Source organism: Phaenicophaeus curvirostris, chromosome 15 (assembly GCF_032191515.1).
Source record: "Phaenicophaeus curvirostris isolate KB17595 chromosome 15, BPBGC_Pcur_1.0, whole genome shotgun sequence".
In the NCBI taxonomy this organism is placed as follows: Eukaryota; Metazoa; Chordata; class Aves; order Cuculiformes; family Cuculidae; genus Phaenicophaeus; species Phaenicophaeus curvirostris.
This window is the reverse complement of record NC_091406.1, coordinates 21,155,248-21,177,620: the sequence shown is the minus strand read 5'-3', so window position 1 is coordinate 21,177,620 and position 22,373 is coordinate 21,155,248. Positions and strand designations below refer to the sequence as shown.

General features: G+C 57.5%; 1 protein-coding gene across 2 annotated transcripts; it reads left to right on the top strand.

Annotated features, from left to right (window-relative positions):
• Positions 1 to 1,161: 1,161 nt before the first annotated feature.
• LOC138726942 (ubiquitin carboxyl-terminal hydrolase 36-like) lies at positions 1,162 to 19,770 on the top strand. Of its 2 annotated transcripts, XM_069869054.1 has the most exons (9): positions 1,162 to 2,153; positions 2,431 to 2,533; positions 3,097 to 3,164; positions 3,566 to 3,636; positions 3,875 to 3,957; positions 4,167 to 4,278; positions 4,555 to 4,695; positions 4,975 to 5,010; positions 19,761 to 19,770. In XM_069869054.1, the coding sequence occupies exons 1-7, from the start codon at positions 2,063 to 2,065 to the stop codon at positions 4,687 to 4,689; spliced, it is 663 nt and encodes a 220-aa protein (XP_069725155.1). In that variant the 5' UTR covers positions 1,162 to 2,062; the 3' UTR covers positions 4,690 to 4,695; positions 4,975 to 5,010; positions 19,761 to 19,770. The 2 variants fall into 2 exon arrangements, with proteins under 2 accessions (XP_069725155.1, XP_069725154.1); XM_069869053.1 differs by lacking the exons at positions 4,975 to 5,010; positions 19,761 to 19,770 and having other exon boundaries at positions 4,167 to 4,689.
• The last annotated feature ends 2,603 nt before the right edge of the window (positions 19,771 to 22,373 follow it).

The following is a 22,373-nucleotide window of genomic DNA, read 5'->3' as shown; positions in this document are numbered from 1 at the left end:
TCCCTTGTCCCTCCCTTGTGCCTCCCTCATTCACCCCTCGTTCCTCCCTCATTCGTACCTTGTCCACCCCTTGTCCCTCTCTCATTCCTCCCTCATTCCTCCCTCGTTCCTCTCTCGTTCCTCCCTAGTTGCTCCCTCGTTCCTCCCTTGTCCCTCCCTTGTTCCTCCCGCGTTTCATCCTTGTCCCTCACAAGTTCACCCCCTTTCACCCCTCGTCCCTCCCTCGTTCCTCCCTTCTCCCTCCCTTGTTCTCCCCTCGTTCCTCCCTCATTCACCCCTGGTCCCTCCCTTGTCCCTCCCTCTTTCAGCCCCGTGTTCCCCCCTCGGCCGGGGAGTGCGAAGCCACCAGGGCTCTGTTCCGGTTCTGCCCCGGGAGGCAGATCGAGGAGGCTCTGCCCTGGCTGTACCCGAGGGCCAGAGCGCGATGCCGGCCCCTCTCACCCCTCGTCCCGCCACTGTTCCACCCCTACAGGAGGAGCGAGGAGGCTCTGCCCTCGTTTCTCCCTCCGTTCCGCCCTGGGAGGAGGAGTGCGGGGCCCGGGGGCGCACCCGGTGCCGTGGGGCTCCCGTGCAGGGCGGTGACACGTGCACAAAGTGGCAGCAACGCGGATCGGTGAGCGTAGCAGGGCAAGACGGGCCGGCCAAGAGCAGCTCAATGACGGCAGCGGTGGGAGGGGGCGGGAGGGGGTCGGTGCTTAGGGAGGGGACCGGTTGGGGCCTCCGGAGGCCGCAGGGGGGCGAGGGCTTGGGGCTGTTGCTGTGGCAATGGGATGCAGTGCGGGGCCCCGGCACACGCTCGTGCCCTCCCCACCAGCTCCACCGATCCCTCTGTTCATCGCAGCCGCCAGGCAGCACCGTGGCCATCAGGGACAAGCAGGAAGACGGTGATGACGGAAAAGAGCTGCACCAGATGCCTGCCACCCAGTTCCAGGAGCCCCAGCAGAAGGAGATGGAGCCTGAGCCTGCCGAGTACCGCGCCTCTGAGCAGCTGAACCCTCTCCAGGACAAGGACGAGCCGCTCGACCCCTTCCAGGAGGCTGGTGACAGCCGTGAGCAGGCAGTGCCTGCCGAGTGACGTATGTAGAGAGGGTGAGGGGAGCCCTGTCTGTACCCCACACCTCGACCGACTCTCACCACCCTTCTCTCCCTGCAGGAAGCAGCCATGTCCCAGGGATGCAAGGGGATGGGATCCCCGTGCCCCAGAAGGTTCTTTTCCCCGTGGAGCGCCTGTCCCTGAAGTGGCAGCAGATCCACCGGATCGGCGCTGGGCTGCAAAACCTAGGGAACATCTGCTTCCTCAATTCCACCGTGCAGTGCCTTACCTACACGCCTCCACTCGCCAACTACCTGCTCTCCGGAGAGCACAGCCGAACCTGTGAGTGGGGCGGCCTGGCTCTGGCAAGGGTGTGCGGGTGTCAGGATGCACCTTCTCTGCTCCCTCCTGCCTCGTTTCTCCATCAAGAGGTCATTCCTGTGTCCATCTGGCTTTTCCCAGCAACAGCAGCGTTCCCAAGCTCAGCATCCTTGTGTCTGGGAGGGCTCTGACTCTGCTGGGCATAACCAGGACTAAGACTGGTCCAATGGGGTCTGCTGGCTTCGTGGGGGCTGAGCAGTCTCTGTCCGTGGGGACTGTGTGAAGCCAGGGCAGAAGACGGCGCATGGGCAGGCGCTGCTGCTTCTGGGGGACTTTGCAAGGGAGTCCTGGTGGACGCTGCTCTGAGCTGTGACCAAGGGGAGCCTGCGGGGCTCCAGCCCTGTCCTTAGGGCTCTGGTGGGATTTGCCCTGTGATCTGTTTTCCGTCCACGTGGATGCTGTCCCACCTGGGATGTTGCAGCAGCTGATGCTGTGACTTGGGCTGCGTCAGCTGGGGGCGGCATGTGCTGCTCCCTGCGTACCCAGGATGCCCCAGAGCGGCGCCGCACCACAAAGCTCCTTGGAAAAACCGAGCGTGGCTGAGCTGTACCGGACCAGAGATCACCTGTCCCGTTGACTGCCTCCATCTCTCCTGGCTTTGTCCCCAACATCTTCTCTCCCGCTCCAGGCCAGCGAGGCGAGTTCTGCATGCTGTGTGCTATGGAGAACCACGTAATCCAGGTTTTCGGTGGCAGCGGCAGCATAATACAGCCCATGTCCTTCATCAGAGACATCAAGAGTAAGGATAGCCGTGCTCCCCTTTCATAGCCATGCGGGGCAACAGCGACCGATGCAGGAGCAGATCCTTTGAGATCGGGACAGATCTTGGCAGACTGCTCTTTGGAGCTGACTCTTGGAGCCTGCCAGGGGTTGTGTGGGGCTTCCCCCGTGGCCAGCCCAAGTCTGACATCTGGTTTGGGTTGAGGGGGCTCAAGCCCCAGATTCCCTGCCCCGAGGGAGGGAAGGGCTGCATGTGTCGCAGCGTGTGCTGGGACTGATTCGTCCCTCTCCTGCAGAGATTGCCCAGCACATCCGCTTTGGCCGCCAGGAGGATGCGCATGAGTTCCTGCGTTTCGTCGTCGATGCCATGCAGAGGGCCTGCCTGAACGGCTGTACCCAGTACGTGGGGCCTCTGACAGCCCTTGCCGCTCTTCTCTGCTGTCCCCTCATGGGTCCCGTGTGCCTGTGGGAGGGGACTGTGGAGAAAACGTGTCCCCCAGGGTGGCTTGGAGGGAGGTGCTGTGACGCCGGGGCCCAGCTCTGCACCACGGTGACACGGCTGCGGGCTACTCTCTCTGCCCCAGCATAGCTGTGCTCCTCTCCCCAAATCCAAAGGGTGCGGTGGGTTTGGATCCTGTCCTAGTAGCCGAGGAATGCAAGTGTGCTTCCAAGCTGAGCCTCGTCTCTGTGGCTGCGGGTGAGAGGCCTTCCCAGGGCCCTCTGTCCCGGGAAGCTGTGTTGCCTTTGCCTGCAGTGCCCAGCCCAGAGCTCCAGGCAGGGGTTTCTGCTGCTTGGAGCAGCCTGGTGCCACCTCGTGAGCTCTGCCACCGGGGAGCAGAGTGAGGGAGGCTGTGACTGCCCTGCTCCAGAGCACACAGGGGAGGTGTCCTGAGGACACAGCGGTGGCCCGTGGGGTGGCTGTTGCGGAGGGGCGGTGTGAGATCCTGTGCTGCTGTCTCTAGGTTGGATCACCAGACCGAGACCGCAACGCTGGTTCACCAGATCTTTGGTGGTTACCTGCGGTCCCGTGGTGAGTGCTGGCTGCCAGGGTCTGTCGCTCTCGGGGCTGCTGCTTCCCTGAGAGCCTTGCAGGAAAAATCTTTTGGGAAAATTACTATGTGTAAATTATCTGGAGCTGCAGCTGGTCCATCCTGCAATCCCTGCGGGCCACGATGCCTGCTGTGGAGATGGAAAAAGCTGTTGGCTGTGGGTCCCCAGCTCATTGCCACCAGCAAAGGAGCCCGTGTTGCCAGCTATCTGGCAACTCTTGCTGTCCCTACACACATGGAATTGCCAGCCTTCCTCCTTGCCAGGTCGTGAATCTTGTGCCCAAAGGCAGCGAGGGGGAATCCTGCACTGCCTGCGCTGTGCTGGGATGGTGGTGGGTGCTGGCGTTGTGTCAGGGTGTGCTCATGGCTTTTTCTTTTGCAGTGAAGTGCAAAGCGTGCAGTTTGGCCTCCGACGCCTACGAACCCTTCCTGGACCTGGTGGTGGAGATTGAGGTACTGTGGCAGGGTTGGGATGGGGAGGAGCTCGGCACACGGAGGGGCTGTTCATGCAACTGCACGGTTACTGCCTCAAGGTTCCCTAACCTGCTGTCAAGTCCCAGTGCAGGCGACAGGGAAGCAGATTCTGTTGTTGTGCTGCCTCATACTGTGTGTTGTCCCTTGGGGCCAGAAGGGAGCCAGGCTGTTGCGTGAACAAGCCACTTGTGCCCTGACCTCTCCTCTGTCCTTGCAGGAAGTTGAAAGCATCCAGCAGGCGCTGAACTTGTTTGTGAGGCCAGAGACGCTGTGCGAGGAGAACGCGTACCTGTGTGACAAGTGAGTGTGTGGGCCTGTGGCAGGAAGGGGCCCGCGGGTGTGACGGGGGGAAGCAGGGAGGGATCTCTACCTGCTCCGTGGCTGAACCTGGAGGTTTGTGGCCGTGGAAGGCTGCAATGGAGCCACTTGGCCAGGGCTGGCAATCACCTTGCAATCACAGTTCCATCTGTGGTGGAAGACCTTGAATAGCTCGAGCTCTTCCTGTGCAGGTGCAAGACCAAAGTGCCAGTGATCAAATGCTTAAGCATCCACCGAGCCTCCAATGTTCTCACACTCTCGCTGAAGCGCTTTTCCATCTTCACGGGAGGCAAAATCACAAAGGTGAGTACCTGGCACTCCAGAGCTAGGGCTGTACCCTGGCCTGAGGCCCTGCTGCCCAGAGCAGGGTGGGAGGTGCACGGTGTGAGCCATGCTGCAGCCCTTCTCCAGCCGTGCAGTGGGAGTTCAGCTCATCCTCGCGTCTTGCTCACCGTGACCTCTGCCTGGGGAGAGCATGTCCTCCTCTCTCAAGACATGAGACTCAGAGAACAGCTGAGCTCTTGCTCCAGCAAGAAAGCAGTCTGCTGTGCAGGCTTCTGAGACATCATCTCTCCACAGGACATGACATACCCTGAGTTCTTGGACATCCGACCTTACATGTCAGAGAACGAAGGGGACCCTATAAAGTATGAGCTCTACGCCGTGCTGGTGCACTCTGGGTTCAGCAGCCACTCAGGGCACTACTACTGCTAAGTGAAGGTGAGCTCAGTGTGTTCTCTTGGCACGTGCTCAGGGCTGGGTGCTGCTGGGTCCTCGTGGGTCCCTGTAGTGCGCAGGAAGGAGGGCGTTCAGCAGATATGGAGCACTGGATGGGGTGTTCAGGCTCTGCTCCGCTGCAGGTCATGGGGGTCTTCTGCACCCCTGGGCTGCCTGTGGGTTTTGTGGAGCGGAGCTCTGCCACTGGGCGCTGTTCCCGCTGCTCTTTAGGCCAGGAAGGTCCTCGGATGCAGCCCAACCCTGTTCTCTCTTCTTCTGCAGGCCAGCGATGGGCAGTGGTATAAAATGAACGATTTCGTAGTCCGCCTCACCAATGTCAAGGTGGTCCTGAAACAGCAGGCCTACCTGCTCTTCTACTTGAGGTGAGAACAGGCTGTGTCTCCCAGCCCCTCTGCCCACTGCTTTTGGCATTTGGGACAGGGCTGGTAGCATGAGCCAGGGTGTGGGACGGAGCTGGCTCAGAGCAGGGAGGCAGGGAGAGGCCCAGCCTTTTGTGGATCAAAAGCTGTAGCTTAAGAGCATCTCCCCTCCTTGGAGCTTCGCTTCTGTTTCTTTTTTTCATCTCTGACGAGAGCGTTGCAGGCGCTCCCCTCGCAATTAACACATGCGCTTCTCTGCCTTCACCAGAACACCCAGCACCAGCACGAGCTTTGAGGGACCCGTTGATGAGGCTGTGTCCATCCTGCCCTGCAAACCAGTGATGGGGCAGGTGAGTCCTGAAGGTCCCTTCTTGGGAGCCACTGCCCTTCTGTCCACTTAGCCAGGGCAGGGGCTGCAGCTTTGGAGGAAGGTGAGTGCAAGGGAGGACTGTTTGCAGGGGGGATCCTGCTGAGCCAAGGGTTCCTGGGTGACCCGGGCCCCTGGAATTCTTTCCTCACTGAACTTCTGTCTCTCCCTTTGTCTAGAAACCAGAGACGCAGGCAGCAAAGAAGCTGTCTGGGCTGGAGGAGATTGGGGTCTCTGTGCCCCGTAGAAGAGTCAGCACAGGACCAAAGCTTCCCACCTCCTCCAAGGTGCTGCAGGAGCCCAGACAGCACCTCCCTGCTGTGCCTGGAGTCAAGCCACCTGCTCCAGAAGGCTCCAGGCTGGCTAAATTGAAGAGGTCCCTGTTGACCGGTGGCGCTGTGGAGGGGAGCAGCTCCACATCACCACCACTAGCAAAGAAGCTGGCACTCTCTGCAAAAAAGGTGAGTCTGACTTTCTGCCCGGTCTTCAGTTGGCACCCTCTGATTCTTCTGCCACCCCCTGCTTCCCTCACCCAGTCTGTCTGTCCCCTTTCTCTGGGGTCCCCTTTTCGATTTTCTCCCCTTGGGTCATGGAATCCTCTTTTTTTAGACCACCAGATTTTTATTCCTGTCCATAACTACAGGGCAGAACTCCACAGGTGGCGAGCAGAGGTGACCACTACACAGAACCTCACCCACAGCTTCCCGAGCAGATCCAGCCCACGGACACCACCCATGCTGACTCCACTGCCCAGCCTTCTGGCAAGTTGAGGTAAGCGGTGCCAGTTGCTCCCAGGCAGCGGGGCCAGTAGCGGTCTTCAGATACTCCATGAAGCAACTGCCTGGCACGGCAGCTGGCTCGAGGAGTGATCTCGGCAGCCGCCTCTCCTGTTCTCTGGGGCTGGCAGGGCTCGCTCTGGATCCCAGAAGCAGGGCGCTGTATTTGTTAGCACAGGGTGGGAGGCAGCTTTGCAGGCCCTCACCATGTACCAGTGTCCCCTGGGATCAGGAGGCACCAGCCCGGTTTAGGTCTTGCTCTGGGTTTTCCTTTGTAACCTTTGTAACTCTTCAGCAGGCTGGTTGGTGAAGTCTCATGGGAGACAGTACTCAAGGGCAAGGGAGCCCAGGAGGGCTGGGAGCTCTTCAAAGGGGTGGTCCTAGCAGCTCAGGAGAAAGCCATCCCCGTGGTCCGGAAAAAAAGCCGGCAGGGGAGAAAGCCAGCTTGGTTGAATAGAGAGATCTTGAGGGATATCAAGAAGAAAAGAAATGTTTATGGCCTCTGGAAGAAGGGACAGGCCTCTTGGGTGGACTACAGGAGGGAAGTGAGATTGTGTAGGGAAAAAATCAGAAGGGCTAAGGCTCAGCTAGAAATTGGATTGGCCAAGTCAGTGAAAGATAACAAAAAATCTTTCTACAAATATATAAATAATAAAAGGCGGACTAGGGAGACCATACAGTCCCTATTGGACACAGAAGGGACAACAGTAACAGGGGATGAGGAAAAGGCTGAGGTACTTAATGCCTTCTTTGCCTCAGTCTTTAGTCGTAAGGAGGGTCGTTCCGCCTGTGTACAAACCCAGGAGCTAGAGGAGCATAATGAGGCTCCCGTGATCCAAGAGGAGGTGGTCAGAGCCTTGCTAGCCCGACTGGACAGTCACAAGTCTATGGGGCCGGACGGGATTCACCCTAGGGTACTGAAGGAGCTGGCGGATGTGCTGGCCAAACCCCTTTCCATCATCTTCCAACAGTCCTGGAAGACTGGGGAAGTCCCACTGGACTGGAGGCTGGCTGATGTTGTGCCCATCTACAAAAAGGGCCGCAGGGAGGACCCAGGAAACTACAGGCCTGTCAGTCTGACCTCAGTGCCAGGGAAAGTCATGGAACAGGTGATCTTGAGTGCTATCATGAAGCACATGCAAGAGAACCGGGTGATCAGGCCCAGTCAACATGGGTTCACAAAAGGCAGGTCTTGCCAGACTAACCTGATCGCCTTCTATGACAAAGTGACCCGGCTACTGGATGAGGGAAAGGCTGTGGATGTGGTCTTCCTGGACTTCAGCAAAGCCTTTGACACAGTTTCCCACAGCATTCTGCTTGAGAAACTGTCAGCCTCTGGGCTGGACAGGCGCACACTCTCCTGGGTGGAAAACTGGTTGGATGGCCGGGCCCAGAGAGTGGTGGTAAATGGTGTGAAATCCAGCTGGAGGCCAGTGACAAGTGGGGTTCCCCAGGGCTCAGTGCTGGGTCCAGCCCTGTTCAATGTCTTCATCAATGACCTGGATGAAGGCATCGAATGCACCCTTAGCAAGTTTGCGGACGACACTAAGCTGGGTGGAAGTGTCGATCTGCTGGAGGGTCGGGAGGCTCTGCAAAGGGATCTGAACAGGCTGGACCGCTGGGCAGAGTCCAATGGCATGAGGTTTAACAAGGCCAAATGCCGGGTCCTTCACTTGGGGCACAACAACCCTATGCAGTGCTACAGACTGGGAGAAGTCTGTCTAGAAAGCTGCCTGGAGGAGAGGGACCTGGGGGTGTTGGTTGACAGCCGACTGAATATGAGCCAGCAGTGTGCCCAGGTGGCCAAGAAGGCCAATGGCATCTTGGCTTGTATCAGAAACGGCGTGACCAGCAGGTCCAGGGAGGTTATCCTCCCTCTGTACTCGGCACTGGTGAGACCGCTCCTCGAATACTGTGTTCAGTTCTGGGCCCCTCACCACAAGAAGGATATTGAGGCTCTGGAGAGAGTCCAGAGAAGAGCAACAAAGCTGGTGAAAGGGCTGGAGAACAGGCCTTATGAGGAGCGGCTGAGAGAGCTGGGGTTGTTTAGCCTGGAGAAGAGGAGGCTGAGGGGTGACCTCATTGCTCTCTACAACTACCTGAAAGGACGTTGTAGAGAGGAGGGTGCTGGCCTCTTCTCCCAAGTGACAGGGGACAGGACAAGAGGGAATGGCCTCAAGCTCCGACAGGGGAGGTTTAGGCTAGACGTTAGGAAAAAATTCTTTACAGAAAGGGTCATTGGGCACTGGAACAGGCTGCCCAGGGAGGTGGTTGAGTCACCTTCCCTGGAGGTGTTTAAGGCACGGGTGGACGAGGTGCTGAGGGATATGGTTTAGTGTTTGGTAGGAACGGTTGGACTCGGTGATCCGGTGGGTCTCTTCCAACCTGGTTATTCTGTGATTCTGTGATTCTTTGCCATCAGCACGTGCTGCAGCAACACTCGCTCCTTCCTAGCCCCCCGTGGGACAGCGTGTGCTCTGGGCGTGGGGCAGGTCATCGTGTGTGCTTGCAGCTGCTGCCCTAGAGCAGGTTCTAATTCAGATTTTGTGGCTGAGATGGCAGATGTGCGGTGCTGTGCTCGTGCATCTCGGGATGGTGAGGAAAAGAGGGGCTCCCACTCAGGACCTGGCTTTAACACCATATCTGCACCTTTTCCAGTCTTTCAGCCCAGCTTCATCTGCGCTCAGCCTGCCGAATACGGAAAAGCCTCCTCTGAAAATTGTCATCAAATTATCAACCCTTCAGGTGCTCAGCTCCCCCCTGAAAAAGCGCCACCATGAGGCAGATGGCAGCCCTCATTCTCCATCTGTCAATGGCAAAGGTGACACCTCCAGCCCGCCCAGAAAGAAGAGGTGCACACAGGGGGACTCGGTGTCCCTCACGGGGGAGGAGGCAGGCAAGAGCCCCAGTGGTGGCCAGGAGGAGCCAGGCTGCCCAGAGCTGGGTGCAGAGCACAAGAAGAAGAAGAAGGAGAAGAAGGAGATGGAGAAGAAGAAGGAGGAGGAGGAGGAGGAGAAGAAGAAAAAGAACAATAAGAAGAAAAAGAACAAGAAGAGGAGAAGCAGGTCAAAAGAGCACTCTCCTGGGACTCTGTCCTTGGGCAGCTGAGGGGTGAGGATCTGTTCTGTTTGAGCAGCAGCAATATGCGATTGGCAACACCAGGCTGCCGATGGAGCCAGGATCTCCACAGCTCTCCAGAGCCCCAAGGCAAACCGTGGGGCCAGCACACCACCTGGGAGCCACAAAGCATCTCATTCTCCATCTGTGAATGGCAAAGGTGACACCTCCAGCCCGCCCAGAAAGAAGAGGTGCACACACAGGGACTAGGTGTCCCTCACGGGGGAGGAGGCAGGCAGGAGCCCCAGTGGTGGCCAGGAGGAGCCAGGCTGCCTGGAGCTGGGTGCAGAGCACAAGAAGAAACATCATGAGAAGAAGAAGAAGAAACCTAACGAGAAGAATGTGGAGAAAAATAATGAGAAGAAAAAAAAGAAAAATAACGATAAGAAGATGGAAAAAAAATAACAAGAAGAAAAGTAACGATAAGAAGAACAAATGAGAAAAAGAAAAAGAACGAGAAGAAAAAAATAGCAACAAGAAAAATAGCAGAAATAAAAAAAAAATTAAAATTAAAAGAAAAAGAAAAATAAAAACGAAAGAGAAAAAAGAAAAAGGGAAAAAAGAGAAAGAGAAAGAGAAAGAGAAAGAGAAAGAGAAAGAGAAAGAGAAAGAGAAAGAGAAAGAGAAAGAGAAAGAGAAAGAGAAAGAGAAAGAGAAAGAGAAAGAGAAAGAGAAAGAGAAAGAGAAAGAGCTACTTAAGGACACTGTGGGTCCAGCCCTCAGGCTGTGCGGAGAGAGAAAACCCTGTGCTCTGGCCCCAGGACACCTCCTACCTTTGCACAGCTAAAAAGACTAAATTTAAAGGAATGGTGAAATGGACTAGGAAAAGAACGTTTGCCTGCCAGCAACTGAAAAACCAGCGGTGGTTCTGAAGCAATACTAGCCTGCCAAGGGAGCCAGCCTGAGACGTCAGATTTGAGCTCCAGCTCCCTGCCCGCTTCTGTCCGTTGCTCATTCTCTCCACCTCCCATGTGGACAGGGCTGGTACCCACCGCCCTCCCCCCTCTTTGAGTTGCAATGGAGTTTTTTTTTTACCCCCTGCCATCACCACCCCTTCCCCTACCCTTCCTCCCCATTCCCTGGCTCTCCCACCCTCTTTTCACCCCTCACTGTGTTCTTTTCGCCCCTCACTGTGTTCTTTTCGCCCCTCACTGTGTACTTTTGCCCCTTGTGGTGTCCTTTCCCCTTCTCTATCTCCCTTCTCCCCTCGCTGTGTCTTTTCACTCCTCAACATCTTCCTTTCCCACTTGCCGTGTCCTTTCTCACTTGCCGTGTCCTTTCCTTTGGCTGTGTCCTTTCCCCCCTCACCATCTCCTTTCCTGCCTCACCATGTCCTTTTGCCACTCGCTGTCTCCTCTCCCCTCTCCATGTCCTTTCCCCTCATGGTGCAATTTCACCCCTCCCCATCTCCTTTCTGCACTTGCAGTGTCCCTTCCCCTTTACATGTCCTTTCATGCTCACCATCTCCCTTTCCCTCACCGTGTCTTGTCTCCTCGCCATCTCCTTCCCCCCCCCGCCATCTCCTTTTGCCACTCACCACACCCCTTCCCCTTGAAATCTTCATTCCACCTTCACCATGTCCTTTTGCCCCTCGACGTCTCCTATCCCCTCACCACTCTCCTCTTCCCTCTCCCCCTGTCCCATGGCCCCGGGGGTGGCAGGGATGGAGGAGGACGGTGCCTGTGGTCAGTGCGGGGACAGCAGAGCCTGGGGGGATAGGGGGACACCCTGGCTGGGCTTGTCCTGCCCCGGGGCTCGGGGCCAGCGCTGCTGGGAGCCACAGACCTGCTGCCCGCGGCATCGCTCCTGCTGGGTCATGGACCTGCAGCGTTGTCCCTGCTGGGCTCTGGGACCTGCTGCGTCGCTCCTAGCAGGTCATGGAACTGCCGCCTGGGGCATCAGTGGTGCTGGGCTTGAGGACCTGCAGCATCGGACCTGCCGGGCTTTGGGACGGGCTGCTCGCAGCATCAGGGCTGCCAGACTCACAGACCTGTGGCATCGCTGCTGCTGGGCTCTGGGACCGGCTGCCAGTGCTGTTGATGCCGCCGGGCTCTGGGCCCTGCTGCCGCTCCCCCTTTGTGTTCAGCTGCTGCCTCTGAGCGTTGGCAGAGTTCTGCAGGGGAGGCTCATGTCGATGGTGTCGGCTGAACAAACCTCTCTGGGTCGTGGGCGCATCTGCCTGGTGCAGGAGCACCCGGGCTGTGCCCAGGGCCTGCTCGCAGGGTGGGCCGAGCAGGGCGAGGGGGCGAGGGGGCTGCAGGTCCCCTCTCTCATGCGGGTGCAGTTTGCTTCCCCGCTTTCCTGCAGAGCTTTCCCTCTTGTTGCTGAGGAGCAGGACTGGGCAGGAGGGCACTGCTGTGCCTCAACTCTCCGAGGCAGGTTCCTGCGGATCAGCTGGGAGGTTTTCATTGAGCAAGGAATTTGTTGAGAGGGGGAGGAGGCAGCCAAGTGTCCCAGTGGTGGCCAGGAGGAGCCAGGCTGCCAGGAGCTGGGTGCAGAGCACGAGAAGCACAAACTAAGAAGAGGAGGAGAACGGAGTCAAAGGAGTGCTCTCCTGGGGCTCTGTTGGTCCTCAGGCAGGTGAGGGGCGAGGGTCTGTTCTGTCTCTGCAGCAGCAATATGTGCCTGGCAACACCAGGCTGGCGATGGAGCCAGGCTCTCCATGGCTCTCCAGAGCCCCAAGCCAAACCGTGGGGTCAGCACACCACCTGGGAGCCACAAAGCATCCCATGTAGCGAAGGAGCTACTTAAGGACACCATGAAAAACATGTACGTCTGTGCCATCCCTCAAGTGAGGTGGCCTCGCCAGCCTTCTCGGGACAGCGTGTCCCCTTGAGTGAATGGGAGAGGCGATGTCGCAGCTGGAGAGATGCAGAGTTCCCTCCTCCCTGTACAGCAGCGTGGGTCCAGCCCTCAGGCTGTGGGGAGAGAGAAAAGCCTGTGCTCTGACCCCAGGACCCTCCCTGCCCTCATATGGGTAACGCAGACTAAATTTAAAGGGATGATGAAATGGAGTAGAAAAAAGCCATCTCCCTGCCAGCAGCTGACAAAATGGCACTGGTTCTGAAGCAATCAAAGAATCATAGAATCACCAGGTTGGAAAAGACCCATCGGATCATTGATTGAAACCATTCCTATCAAATACTAAACCGTGACCCTTACCACCTCGTCCACCCATCCCTTAGACGCCTCCAGGGAAGATAGGTCAACCCCCTCCTTGGGCAGACTCTGCCACTGCCCAATGACCCTTTCCGTGAAGATTTTTTTCCTAATGTCCAGCCTAAATCTCCCCTGGTGGAGCTTGAGGCCATTCCCTCTCGTCCTGTCCCCTGTCACTTGGGAGAAGAGCCCAGCTCCCTCCTCTCCACAACCTCCTTTCAGGGAGTTGTAGAGAGCAATGAGGTCTCCCCTCAGCCTCCTCTTCTCCAGGCTAAACACCCCCAGCTCGCTCAGCCCTCCTCATCAGGCCTGTTCTCCAGCCCCTTCACCAGCTTTGTTGCTCTTCTCTGGACTCGCTCCAGAGCCTCAACATCCTTCTTGTGGTGAGGGGCCCAGAACTGACCCCAGGATTCGAGGAGCGGTCTCCCCAGTGCTGAGTCCAGAGGGAGAAGAACCTCCCTGGACCTGCTGGTCACGCCGTGTCTGATCCAAGCCAAGATGCCATTGGCCTTCTTGGCCACCTGGGCCTCTGCTGGCTCATGTTCAGTCACTGTCAACCAACCCCCCCAGGTCCCTCTCCTGCAGGCAGCTTTCTAGACAGACTTTTCCTAGTCTGTATCACTGCACAGGGTTGTTGTGCCCCAAGTGCAGGACCCGGCATTTGGCCTTGTTAAACCTCATCCCAACACTTCCACCCAGCTTAGTGTCATCCGCAAACTTGCTAAGGGTGCATTCAATGCCTTCATCCAGGTCATTGATACAGACACTGAACAGGGCTGGACCCAGCACTGAGCCCTGGGGACACCACTTGTCACTGGCCTCCGGCTGGAGTTAACTCCATCTCCCACCACTCTCTGGGCCCTCCAGCCAACCAGTTTTCCACCCAGGAGAGTGTGCGCCTGTCCAGGCCAGAGGTGACAGTTTCTGAAGCAGAATGCTGGGAGAAACTGTGTCAAAGGCTTTACTGAAGTCCGGGAAGATCCATCCACAGCCTTTCCCTCATCCAGCAGCCGAGTCACTTTGTCATAGAAGGCGATCAGGTTAGTTTGGCAAGACCTGCCTTTTGTGAACCCGTGTTGACTGGGCCTGATCACCCGGTTCTCTTGCATGTGCTTCATGATCGCACTCAAGATCACCTGCTCCATGACTTTCCCTGGCTCATGTTGAGCTTCTCATCAGCCAGCACCCCCAAGCCCTTCTCCTCGGGGCTGCTCTCTATCACATCATCTCCCATCCTGTACTGAAATCAGGGATTGCCCCAACCCAGCTGTAGGACCTTATGCTTGGCCTTGGTTGATTGCTGCTGGCACGCAGCTGGCCCGGGCGTGCGCAGGAGTTCCCTGCAGGGCACCGACCTGAGCAGCATTTACCTGAATGTGGTCAGGCTCCTGGTGCGTTTCAGGGAATTGTTCCCACTGAAGTTGGAATTGTTCCTTCTCCCTCTTCAGTTCCTCCCAGGCTGTATGTGTACAGGCTTGCATGTGCTTCAGGTTAGTTTATCACTTTGCCATTTGTCTAACCCACAGCTGACCCTGCACTTCCTTCTCCAGGCTCTGTCCCACCTACCTTCCCCCCAGAGCCCCTCCTGGCACAGGGCAGAGTTTTCCTGATACTGACTCGTGGGAAGAAGGAGCCCTTGGCAAAAGGCAGCGGTGCTCTCGGCAGTCGGCAGTCGTGCTTGGGGCTTGACTGTCTGGGAAATCTACTGATCTCCTGATTCAACTTGGTAAACTTGTCCAGACGTGAGAGACAATGAAATTGGCCATCACAAAAAAGAAAGGATTGATTCCTGTATTTCACATCCAAACAGACAGAAGCAATACTCTCTGCCCCATTTTACGGGCCTGTTTGTTCTGCAAGGTTTTTTAACCCATTCGCTGACAGCCTGGACAATGTCAGCCACAAAGTCCCGGGCCTGACAGAGCTCCTCTGTCTGGACAGGTCCCTGTCAGGTGGAGAATCTCCAGCCTAAATCAAAATAACATGCGTGACAACTGCTACTATTTCTCTTACAAACTCTGGTGATGCAGGCAGTAGATATTGCACACACCAACACAATATAATATATCAAGGGATGCGTTCACCGGACTGGAAAGGGACTCAGAATAAAAACCTTCCATCCTCTTCACTTTTCTCAAACACAACACCGAGTGCCCAACCTGACTGTGTGCTGTTGTGAAATATCTGATGACGCCTGTTAACCCAACTGATCGTCAAATCAAGTCCTGGTTATATTATCCTGATGCCAAACTCAGGCAGCATCAGGATCGAGATGCCGGCAGGATCAAGAAACCTTTAACCTGGTCCAGATCAGCTCTCACTTGCTCATAGGGGAATGCAGGGAAGTTGGAAAATAGCTACTGTAGCAGCCACCATATTTTCACAACAACATCTTTGGCTGCTGAGCTGAGGGAAGGCTCTGATTCCCATTTTTTTTGCAATTTTCGGAAAGAGAAAAACTTCAGTGCAAGCCACACAGACAGGCAGCTGCACACACCCTGACTCTACCCCAGGCCTGTGACACCTTTGCCCACATTCGTTAATGACGGCGTTGCAGATGGACTGACTGTGCCCGAGCCCCCTGAGCACTACGGGAGCCTTGTGGGAGCCCCACAGGCACGACGGCATCATCAAAGCCTTCAGGTCAATTCTAATCAGGTGCTTAAGGAATAAGAAAAACTCTGGGGGCTCCACCCACGGGAGCTGGAAGATCAGCTGGACTCGATCATCTAAGGTACCAGTTGTGACACGAACAATGCAACCGTCGCCAGGCTGCGGGAAGCAGGGACCGTCAGAGTCGTCGCCATGGGGACAGAGGCTTTGTTGCCTCAGACACCCCCACTCTGACCACCAGCCATGGCAGGTACAGCAGCTCCTGGTGGTGCTCCTGTCCTCCGGGTAAAACCCCAGCCCGCTCTGCCCGCTGAGATTTCACCCCATCACACCTCTTTGCTTCCCCCAACAGAGAGGATCCCTCTCCAGATGCTGGTGGTATCACAGGCGCCCAGCGTGAGCTTCACGGCTCCAGCTGTGCCCCCAGCGGTCACTGCCTGGCTGCTGCCCTCTGTCCCGGGGCTGCCGGTGTCCTGTGAGCCTGCCCAGCTCCACCCTGGCACCCACCAGCTGGACCCCGCCAGCACCAAGCAGGGGAAGCCGGGGCCTGTGGGGGCCCTGGGGCATCTCCTGACCATGGACCAGGTGCCCCGTGGGGTGCAGCTCCCTGTTGGGGTGCAGCTCCCTGTCACCCTGCCTCTGTGTGGGGACGGCAGGAGCTGGTGGGGATGTCAGTGCCCCACCAGCTGAAGGGGCTGGGGCCATCAGCCGTGGTCGAGGGAGAGGCACTCTGCCCCACAGCCATGCTCCAGCAGGGGCTAGGCACCCTGGCCAACGCCTTGGCGTACCAGGACAACGACACCAACACCAACGCTCCGCTCTCCGGGCTCAACACCGCGGATGGCAGAGACTCTGTCCTCCATGTCCTCGGCAGCCCCAGCTCAATGGCCTTCGCAAACGAACTCCCCAGCCTGTCTGAGTACGTGGTGAAGGGCAGCTGCCCCAAAGAGGGAGAGGTGGTTGTGGGACTGGGGGACAGCGAGGACACCGTCCCTGCTGTCCCTTATGTCCCCGGCTTGACCACCACCTCAACAAGCTCCATCGTTTCTCTGAGTAAAGGGCAGACAGCGGCTGCACCGTGGCAGGAGCGTCAGTGTCTACACTGGGAGATGTCGACCCCTTCTGGGCTGGGGGGCCGATGTCCCCCTTGCTGGACACGGACTGGAAGCAGGGTGGAGCGGCGGCAGTCCTCCCCTCCCTGCTGCCAGGGGGTCCCGTGGAGCCTTCTCAGGAGAGTCCTGCAGAGAGACCCCAGAAGGATCCCCTGGAGGCTCCCCTGCAGTGGCCCTGGCTGAGCCCCCTGTGCCTCCCACTGCTGAGTCCCCTGGCCAGCCCCCCGGCTGCCCCTCAGCCTCTTCCACCACGCAGGGACCAGCTGGGAGAGGAGGAGCTGGGGAGGCAGCCCCAGGTGGGTTTGACCTGCTTGCCACTGCCTCCAACTGTTGCCTCCGACCAGGGGGAGCTCCGACTGGGCAAGGCGGGTGGCAAACAGGGCAAGCGTCCCGCACCAGCCGTCACCCTCGAGACGCAGGAGACCTCTCCACACGACAACCTCCCATCCAAGAAGAAGAGGACAGTGTGCCAGGCAGCAAAGCCCTCCCAGGCCCTTCAGGAGGGGAAGGCAGACAGGGCTGGGGCAGTGCTGGGGAGCAGCGGGCAGCCTTCAGGCAGCAGAAAGCAACAAGCCGTTGGCAGCAAGCACAGGGCATCTGAGGACACCAGGGTGCCCCACGGGGACCTCAAGCGAGCCAGAAGCTCAGAGGACAACGGGGGACAAAACGCCCTGCATTTGACAACCACCAGCCCGCCGCGCCCACTACTGACCCAGAAGCCACGGAGCATGGATCCCTGTGAGCTGCGGCCCCAGGACAGGCTGCTGAGCAAAAAACAGCGGGCCAAAATGCTGCAGGGGCCAGCCCTGCCCCCCAGCGAACTGAAGGCGCACTTGCTCAGCTCCATCCAGAGCTTCCACCAGCTGGGGCAAAGAGTGAAGGTGGCGGGGCCGGTGCGCCAACCACCCCCCCTGCAGCCCCAGCCTGGCCCCAGAGCGCCCCCCAGACTGCCCCAGCCCCTGCCGGCTGCCCCGAGACCCAGCGCGAGGCCAGCTGCCTCCAAGCCCCCGGCCGATGGACACAAGGGCACGGCCCCTGCAGTGACATCGAGCAGCAAAGTGCTCCCAGAGGCTGCCACCCAGCCCCAGCAGCCCAGCTGGAGGTGCTGGTCACCCACGGGGGGCAAAAGCCCACAGAACAGGCTGCCACAGCCGGCGCGCATGGAGCCATGGCTGCCTCAGCCTCCCGCCGACTCCATGAGACACGTTAAACCCCGGTGGGAACGGGCTAAGCCCACCCCGCTGGAGGAGCAGGAGGAATCGGTGCCCATCACAGCTGAGCAGCGGCCTGAGCGGGAGCTCATGAAGCGTCTGGCACAGCAGGAGCGGCAGCGGGCAGCCCTGATCACTGGGTCGAAATGGCCAGACGATGACAGGTATGGACGGTCCGCGTCCGACACGGAGACTGACGACATGCAGGGCACTGAATAACCCAGTGGTCAAGCCCAATCTTCTGCAGCACAACACGCAGACGCAAGGACCTGCAGCCTCCCACTGCAGCCCAGCCCTCTCCCAAACCCCCATTTCTTCCTGAATTCATTAAAAGAGTTGAGTTTTTGCTTGGCAGCGCCTCTCTCTGCCTGTGGCTGTTTGCACAGTGGGAGGGAGTGGGTGTTCCTGCAGCCTCTGCCCACCCGACGGGTACCTTAGCTGGGCTGGAGATGGCCACCGAGAGGATGGGGAGATGGGGCATCGCTCCGCATGGTGGGTACCTGTGGGTGATACCACCTTGATTGGCATCAACGCCAGCAGGATGGGGACCTCCATCACTGCCCCACTGCCAACATCACTATCATTGCCTAGCACCAGCACCACTGCCCTTGAGCTGGATCCGGCCACGGAAAGGAGCTGCGGCCACCCTGGGAGGCCAAGCTGGGACTGGCTGAGAGCTCGCACGCAGCCCTCAGCGGGCAGCACTGGCCAGGGCTCACGTGCCCAGATCCTATACCTGGCAGGGCGCTCACTGCCCAGGTCACTCCACCCCCTCTACAGCCTCAGCTCCTGCTGTCTGGGCGTCATCCGGAAAAACCCTCTGCCCATGGGAGAGCCCTGAGCCAGAGGCACAAAAGTCCACAGCCTTCCCAGGCCAACCGAGGCGAGAGGATGCAAAGTACAGAATTGCAGAGGTATCCTTTCTCCTTCATTGACAGCTCTGAGCTTCCCAGAAGCCAAGTCCTTCTTCCCAGGGCCAGGCTGTCCTTGTGTTTCTTTACTGCAGCATGAACAGGAGTTGAGCGTCCAGGAAAAAAGCACTGCCTCATCCCGTTCTGTGATCCCAAAGTCTGTTGTAATCTGACAGTCAGCGCTACAAACAAGCAGCCAAACCCCTCTTCCCTCAGAGATGGGAACCTGCAGTCACAGACAACGCCGGCACCAGGAGAAGCCTTCGGGTCTAGGATAGGATTAAAAAGGGAGGACTTGCGAGCACCTGTTTTCCACAAAATGACCCCATCCTCCTGATCTGAGTCACTTAGGGGAACTTTGTTCTGGCAGCCAATAGAGAAAATGGCAGTGTGACCACAAACCATCCAGGCTGGGGGGAGGGACTCCAGCCCCCAACGTGCCTTGAGGGAGGAAACCAGCCCCCAGCATTCTGTGGGGTGAGTGTCTCAAGCTGTCCCCGTGCTTTGGGGAGAGGGTCTCAAGCAGTCACCGTGCTTTGGGGAGAGGGTCTCAAGCTGTCCCCGTGCTTTGGGGAGAGGGTCTCAAGCTGTCACCATGCTTTGGGGAGCCAGCGTGGTGGAGGGGGAGCCGCGCCCAGGGGGGAGCGGGCCCTGAGCCCAGGGGAGCAGCTTCTAGGGGCAGGGGCACAGCAGGGACCGACCTGCGGTGCTTGAGGGGTCTGTGCTTCCCAGGGCATCCTGCAAGGATTGGGGGGAACAGGCTTCCCCAGGGCACAAAGGTGCTTCCCGAGGCCCTGCCAGGAAGGAAAGAGCCCGCTCTACAGTTTCCCCTGTGCGTAGAGCGAACCCGAGCCCTCGTTGCCCCCAGGGATGGCCCCATGGGGCTCAGGGAGGGCTGAGGGGCGGGGGGGCGTCACTGTCGCGGTGTGCAGTGCTGCCCCATGGGGCACAGGCGTGTCCTTGCCCAGCTGTGGGGCCGGAGCCCTGATGATGGCCCTGGTCGGGCAGCACCGCGTGGCATTGACCCCAGCCCGTCCCAGCAGCGTGATCCCCTCGGCAAGGGGCAGGGTAGGCTGTGCCAGGGTGTCCATTGTCTCCTCAAGCACAAGACTTGGTCCTGTGCACATGATGGGGTGCAACTGGGTCTGTATCTGTTTATTAAAGGTGTAAATGCTCCTGTATAGTATTCTCCTTCAGCTTATTCTGGCTGTGGGCTTGTTCCATGCAGAGGCCTCTCCAGAGGGCAAGGAGGCGGCAGGACTTTTTATTATAAACACTTTTTTTCCCCATGGCCTTATAATGCAGTGCAGAGGATCTGTAGCAAATAAAGACCCGGCTGCACTCAGCCTCCTGTGCTCTCTGTGCGGCTCAGGAAGGGCAGGACCCACTGTCTCCCACCACCAGGCTGAGTCCTCTCTCCAGGTTGTCTCCCCTCTGCTCCTGAGCAAGGAGAATATGACAGGCTTGCCTGGGGTGGTGGTGGAGGGCATTGTGTGACAAACTCGCCAGCTGAACAAGGAGATGTTTGTGATGGGCAGCCTTCTAGGAGCTCATGCCGGGCAGCTGGGGTTAGGCTCAGCATTTTGGAATGATGTAATTTGTTAATTCAATGATATGAAAGCTAGGTCCCTTGCAGCGATGGCTGGGAGATCTCATCCACAAGTTGACACGCTGTGTGGGCTTCCCAATTGCCTCTCCAAATGCTCACTGTGAAAAAGAAAATGCCCCCTTCCCAGTGACTGCAGATCTGGTTGATGATAAGAAAGCAGTTAGTGATGTATCTTTCTTAATCACCATACAGAGTATTTGAGGGGTTGGGCTTTTACGATGCTTTTGTCTAAAACCTCCTTTATTTCACAGAGTTTTCTTTGCTGTGTCCTACTCCCAGTCACTTGTTCCTGGAGAGGCTCCTGTGTCATCAGGTGGTTCATCGTTGGACACCTCTTCTACAAGGTTAGAGGGGACGAATCCTCTGGTGCCGTCGGTCAGCTCTCCCACATACCAACCACCTTCATCCACATCTCCAAAGATGTAAACACATTGTCCGGCAACAAGAGGAAGCTCCAGTTCCGGCTGCTCATTTGGACCATTGAAAGGATCATAGCTGTATCGAGCTACGAACGCTCGAAGCTTTGCTGGCTGTTTTTTCATAGCCTCCAGGAGGATGGACTCCTTGTCTGCTGCCAGGGTATCCTGGGGCAGCCTGGAAGTTAAATGGTTGGATCTTTCCAGCTGTTCCAGTTCCGGAAAGAGCTGCTGCCATTGTTCATTAGGCTTCAGAAAGCAATCATTCAGTTCACTCAGCTGGGCTTGAACCACCGGCAGGGTTTCTTTCTGTTCCCTGCATTCTTCTGTCTGAGCCCTCTGCAAACACACGCCTTCTGATTTCCTCTGGAGTGATAACTTTGTGTCCTCATGCTCCTTCTCCAGTTGTACATTCCTTTCTTTCAAGTCCTGCTCTGCCTCTTCCAGCACCTCTGCCACCTGCATGAGTTTCCTTTTCAGGTCAGCATTTTCAGCAAGAAACTCATCTATCAAATCCATCTGGTTACGGAGATGAGCATTTTCTTCAGCCAGGTGGGTGTTTGCAATTTTCATCTCCATGAGCTGCATCTTCAACATCACATGCATTCGGCGGTAGGTGCTGCCATAGGCGTCCTCTTCACCTGCAGCCACTTGGGCCCAAAGCTCCTGAGGAACCTCCTTTGTGAAATCGCCCTGGTTGTCCTGTGAAGCTCCAGTTGCTTCTGCTCCTACAAGCTAAGGGCAAATATTCTCTTAGCTCTCAAGGCCAAGGCTCACCCTGCATCATTCCTGCAAAGGATCAGGGGAAAAAGGCCAAGGAACCATAGAACCACAGATTCATAGAACAGTTTGGGTTGGAAGGGACCTTAAATACCATCTAGTTCCAGCCCCTGTGCGATGGGTATGGACAGAATCACCTCCCTCGAACACGCTTCTTTTGATGCAGGCCAGGACACGGTTGGCTTTCTGGGCTGCGAGCACACATTGTCAGCTCATAGAATCATAGAATCATAGAATAACCAGGTTGGAAGAGACCCACCGGATCATCGAGTCCAACCATTCCTATCAAACTCTAACCCATGTCCCTCAGCACCTCGTCCACCCGTCAATTAAACACCTCCAGGGAAGGTGAATCAACCCCCTCCCTGGGCAGACTCTGCCAGGGACCAATCACCCTTTCTGTGAAAAATTTTTTCCTAATGTCCAGCCTAAACCTCCCCTGGCGGAGCCTGAGGCCATTCCCTCTAGTCCTGTCCCCTGTCACTTGGGAGAAGAGCCCAGCTCCCTCCTCTCCACAACCTCCTTTCAGGCAGTTGTAGAGAGCAATGAGGTCTCCCCTCAGCCTCCTCTTCTCCAGGCTAAACACCCCCAGCTCGCTCAGCCGTTCCTCATAAGGCCTGCTCTCCAGCCCCTCACCAGATTTGTTGCTCTTCTCTGGACTCGCTCCAGAGCCTCAACATCCTTCTTGTGGTGAGGGGCCCAGAACTGAACACAGGATTCGAGGAGCGGTCTCACCAGGGCCGAGTCCAGAGGGAGAAGAACCTCCCTGGACCTGCTGGCCACGCCGTGTCTGATCCAAGCCAAGATGCCATTGGCCTTCTTGGCCACCTGGGCCCCTGCTGGCTCCTGTTCAGTCACTGTCAACCAACACCCCCAAGTCCCTCTCCTCCAGGCAGCTTTCCAGCCAGACTTCTCCTAGTCTGTAGCTGCTCAGGGTTGTTGTGCCCCAAGTGCAGGACACGGCACTTGGCCTTGTTAAACCTCATCCCATTGGTCTCAGCCCATGGATCCAGCCTGTTCAGATCCCTTTGGAGCCTCCCGACCCTCCAGCAGATCGACAGTTCCACCCAGCTTAGTGTCATCCCCAAACTTGCTGAGGGTGCACTCGATGCCTTCATCCAGGTCATTGATACAGACACTGAACAGGGCTGGACCCAGCACTGAGCCCTGGGGACACCACTTGTCACTGGCCTCCAGCTGGAGTTAACTCTATTTCCCACCACTCTCTGG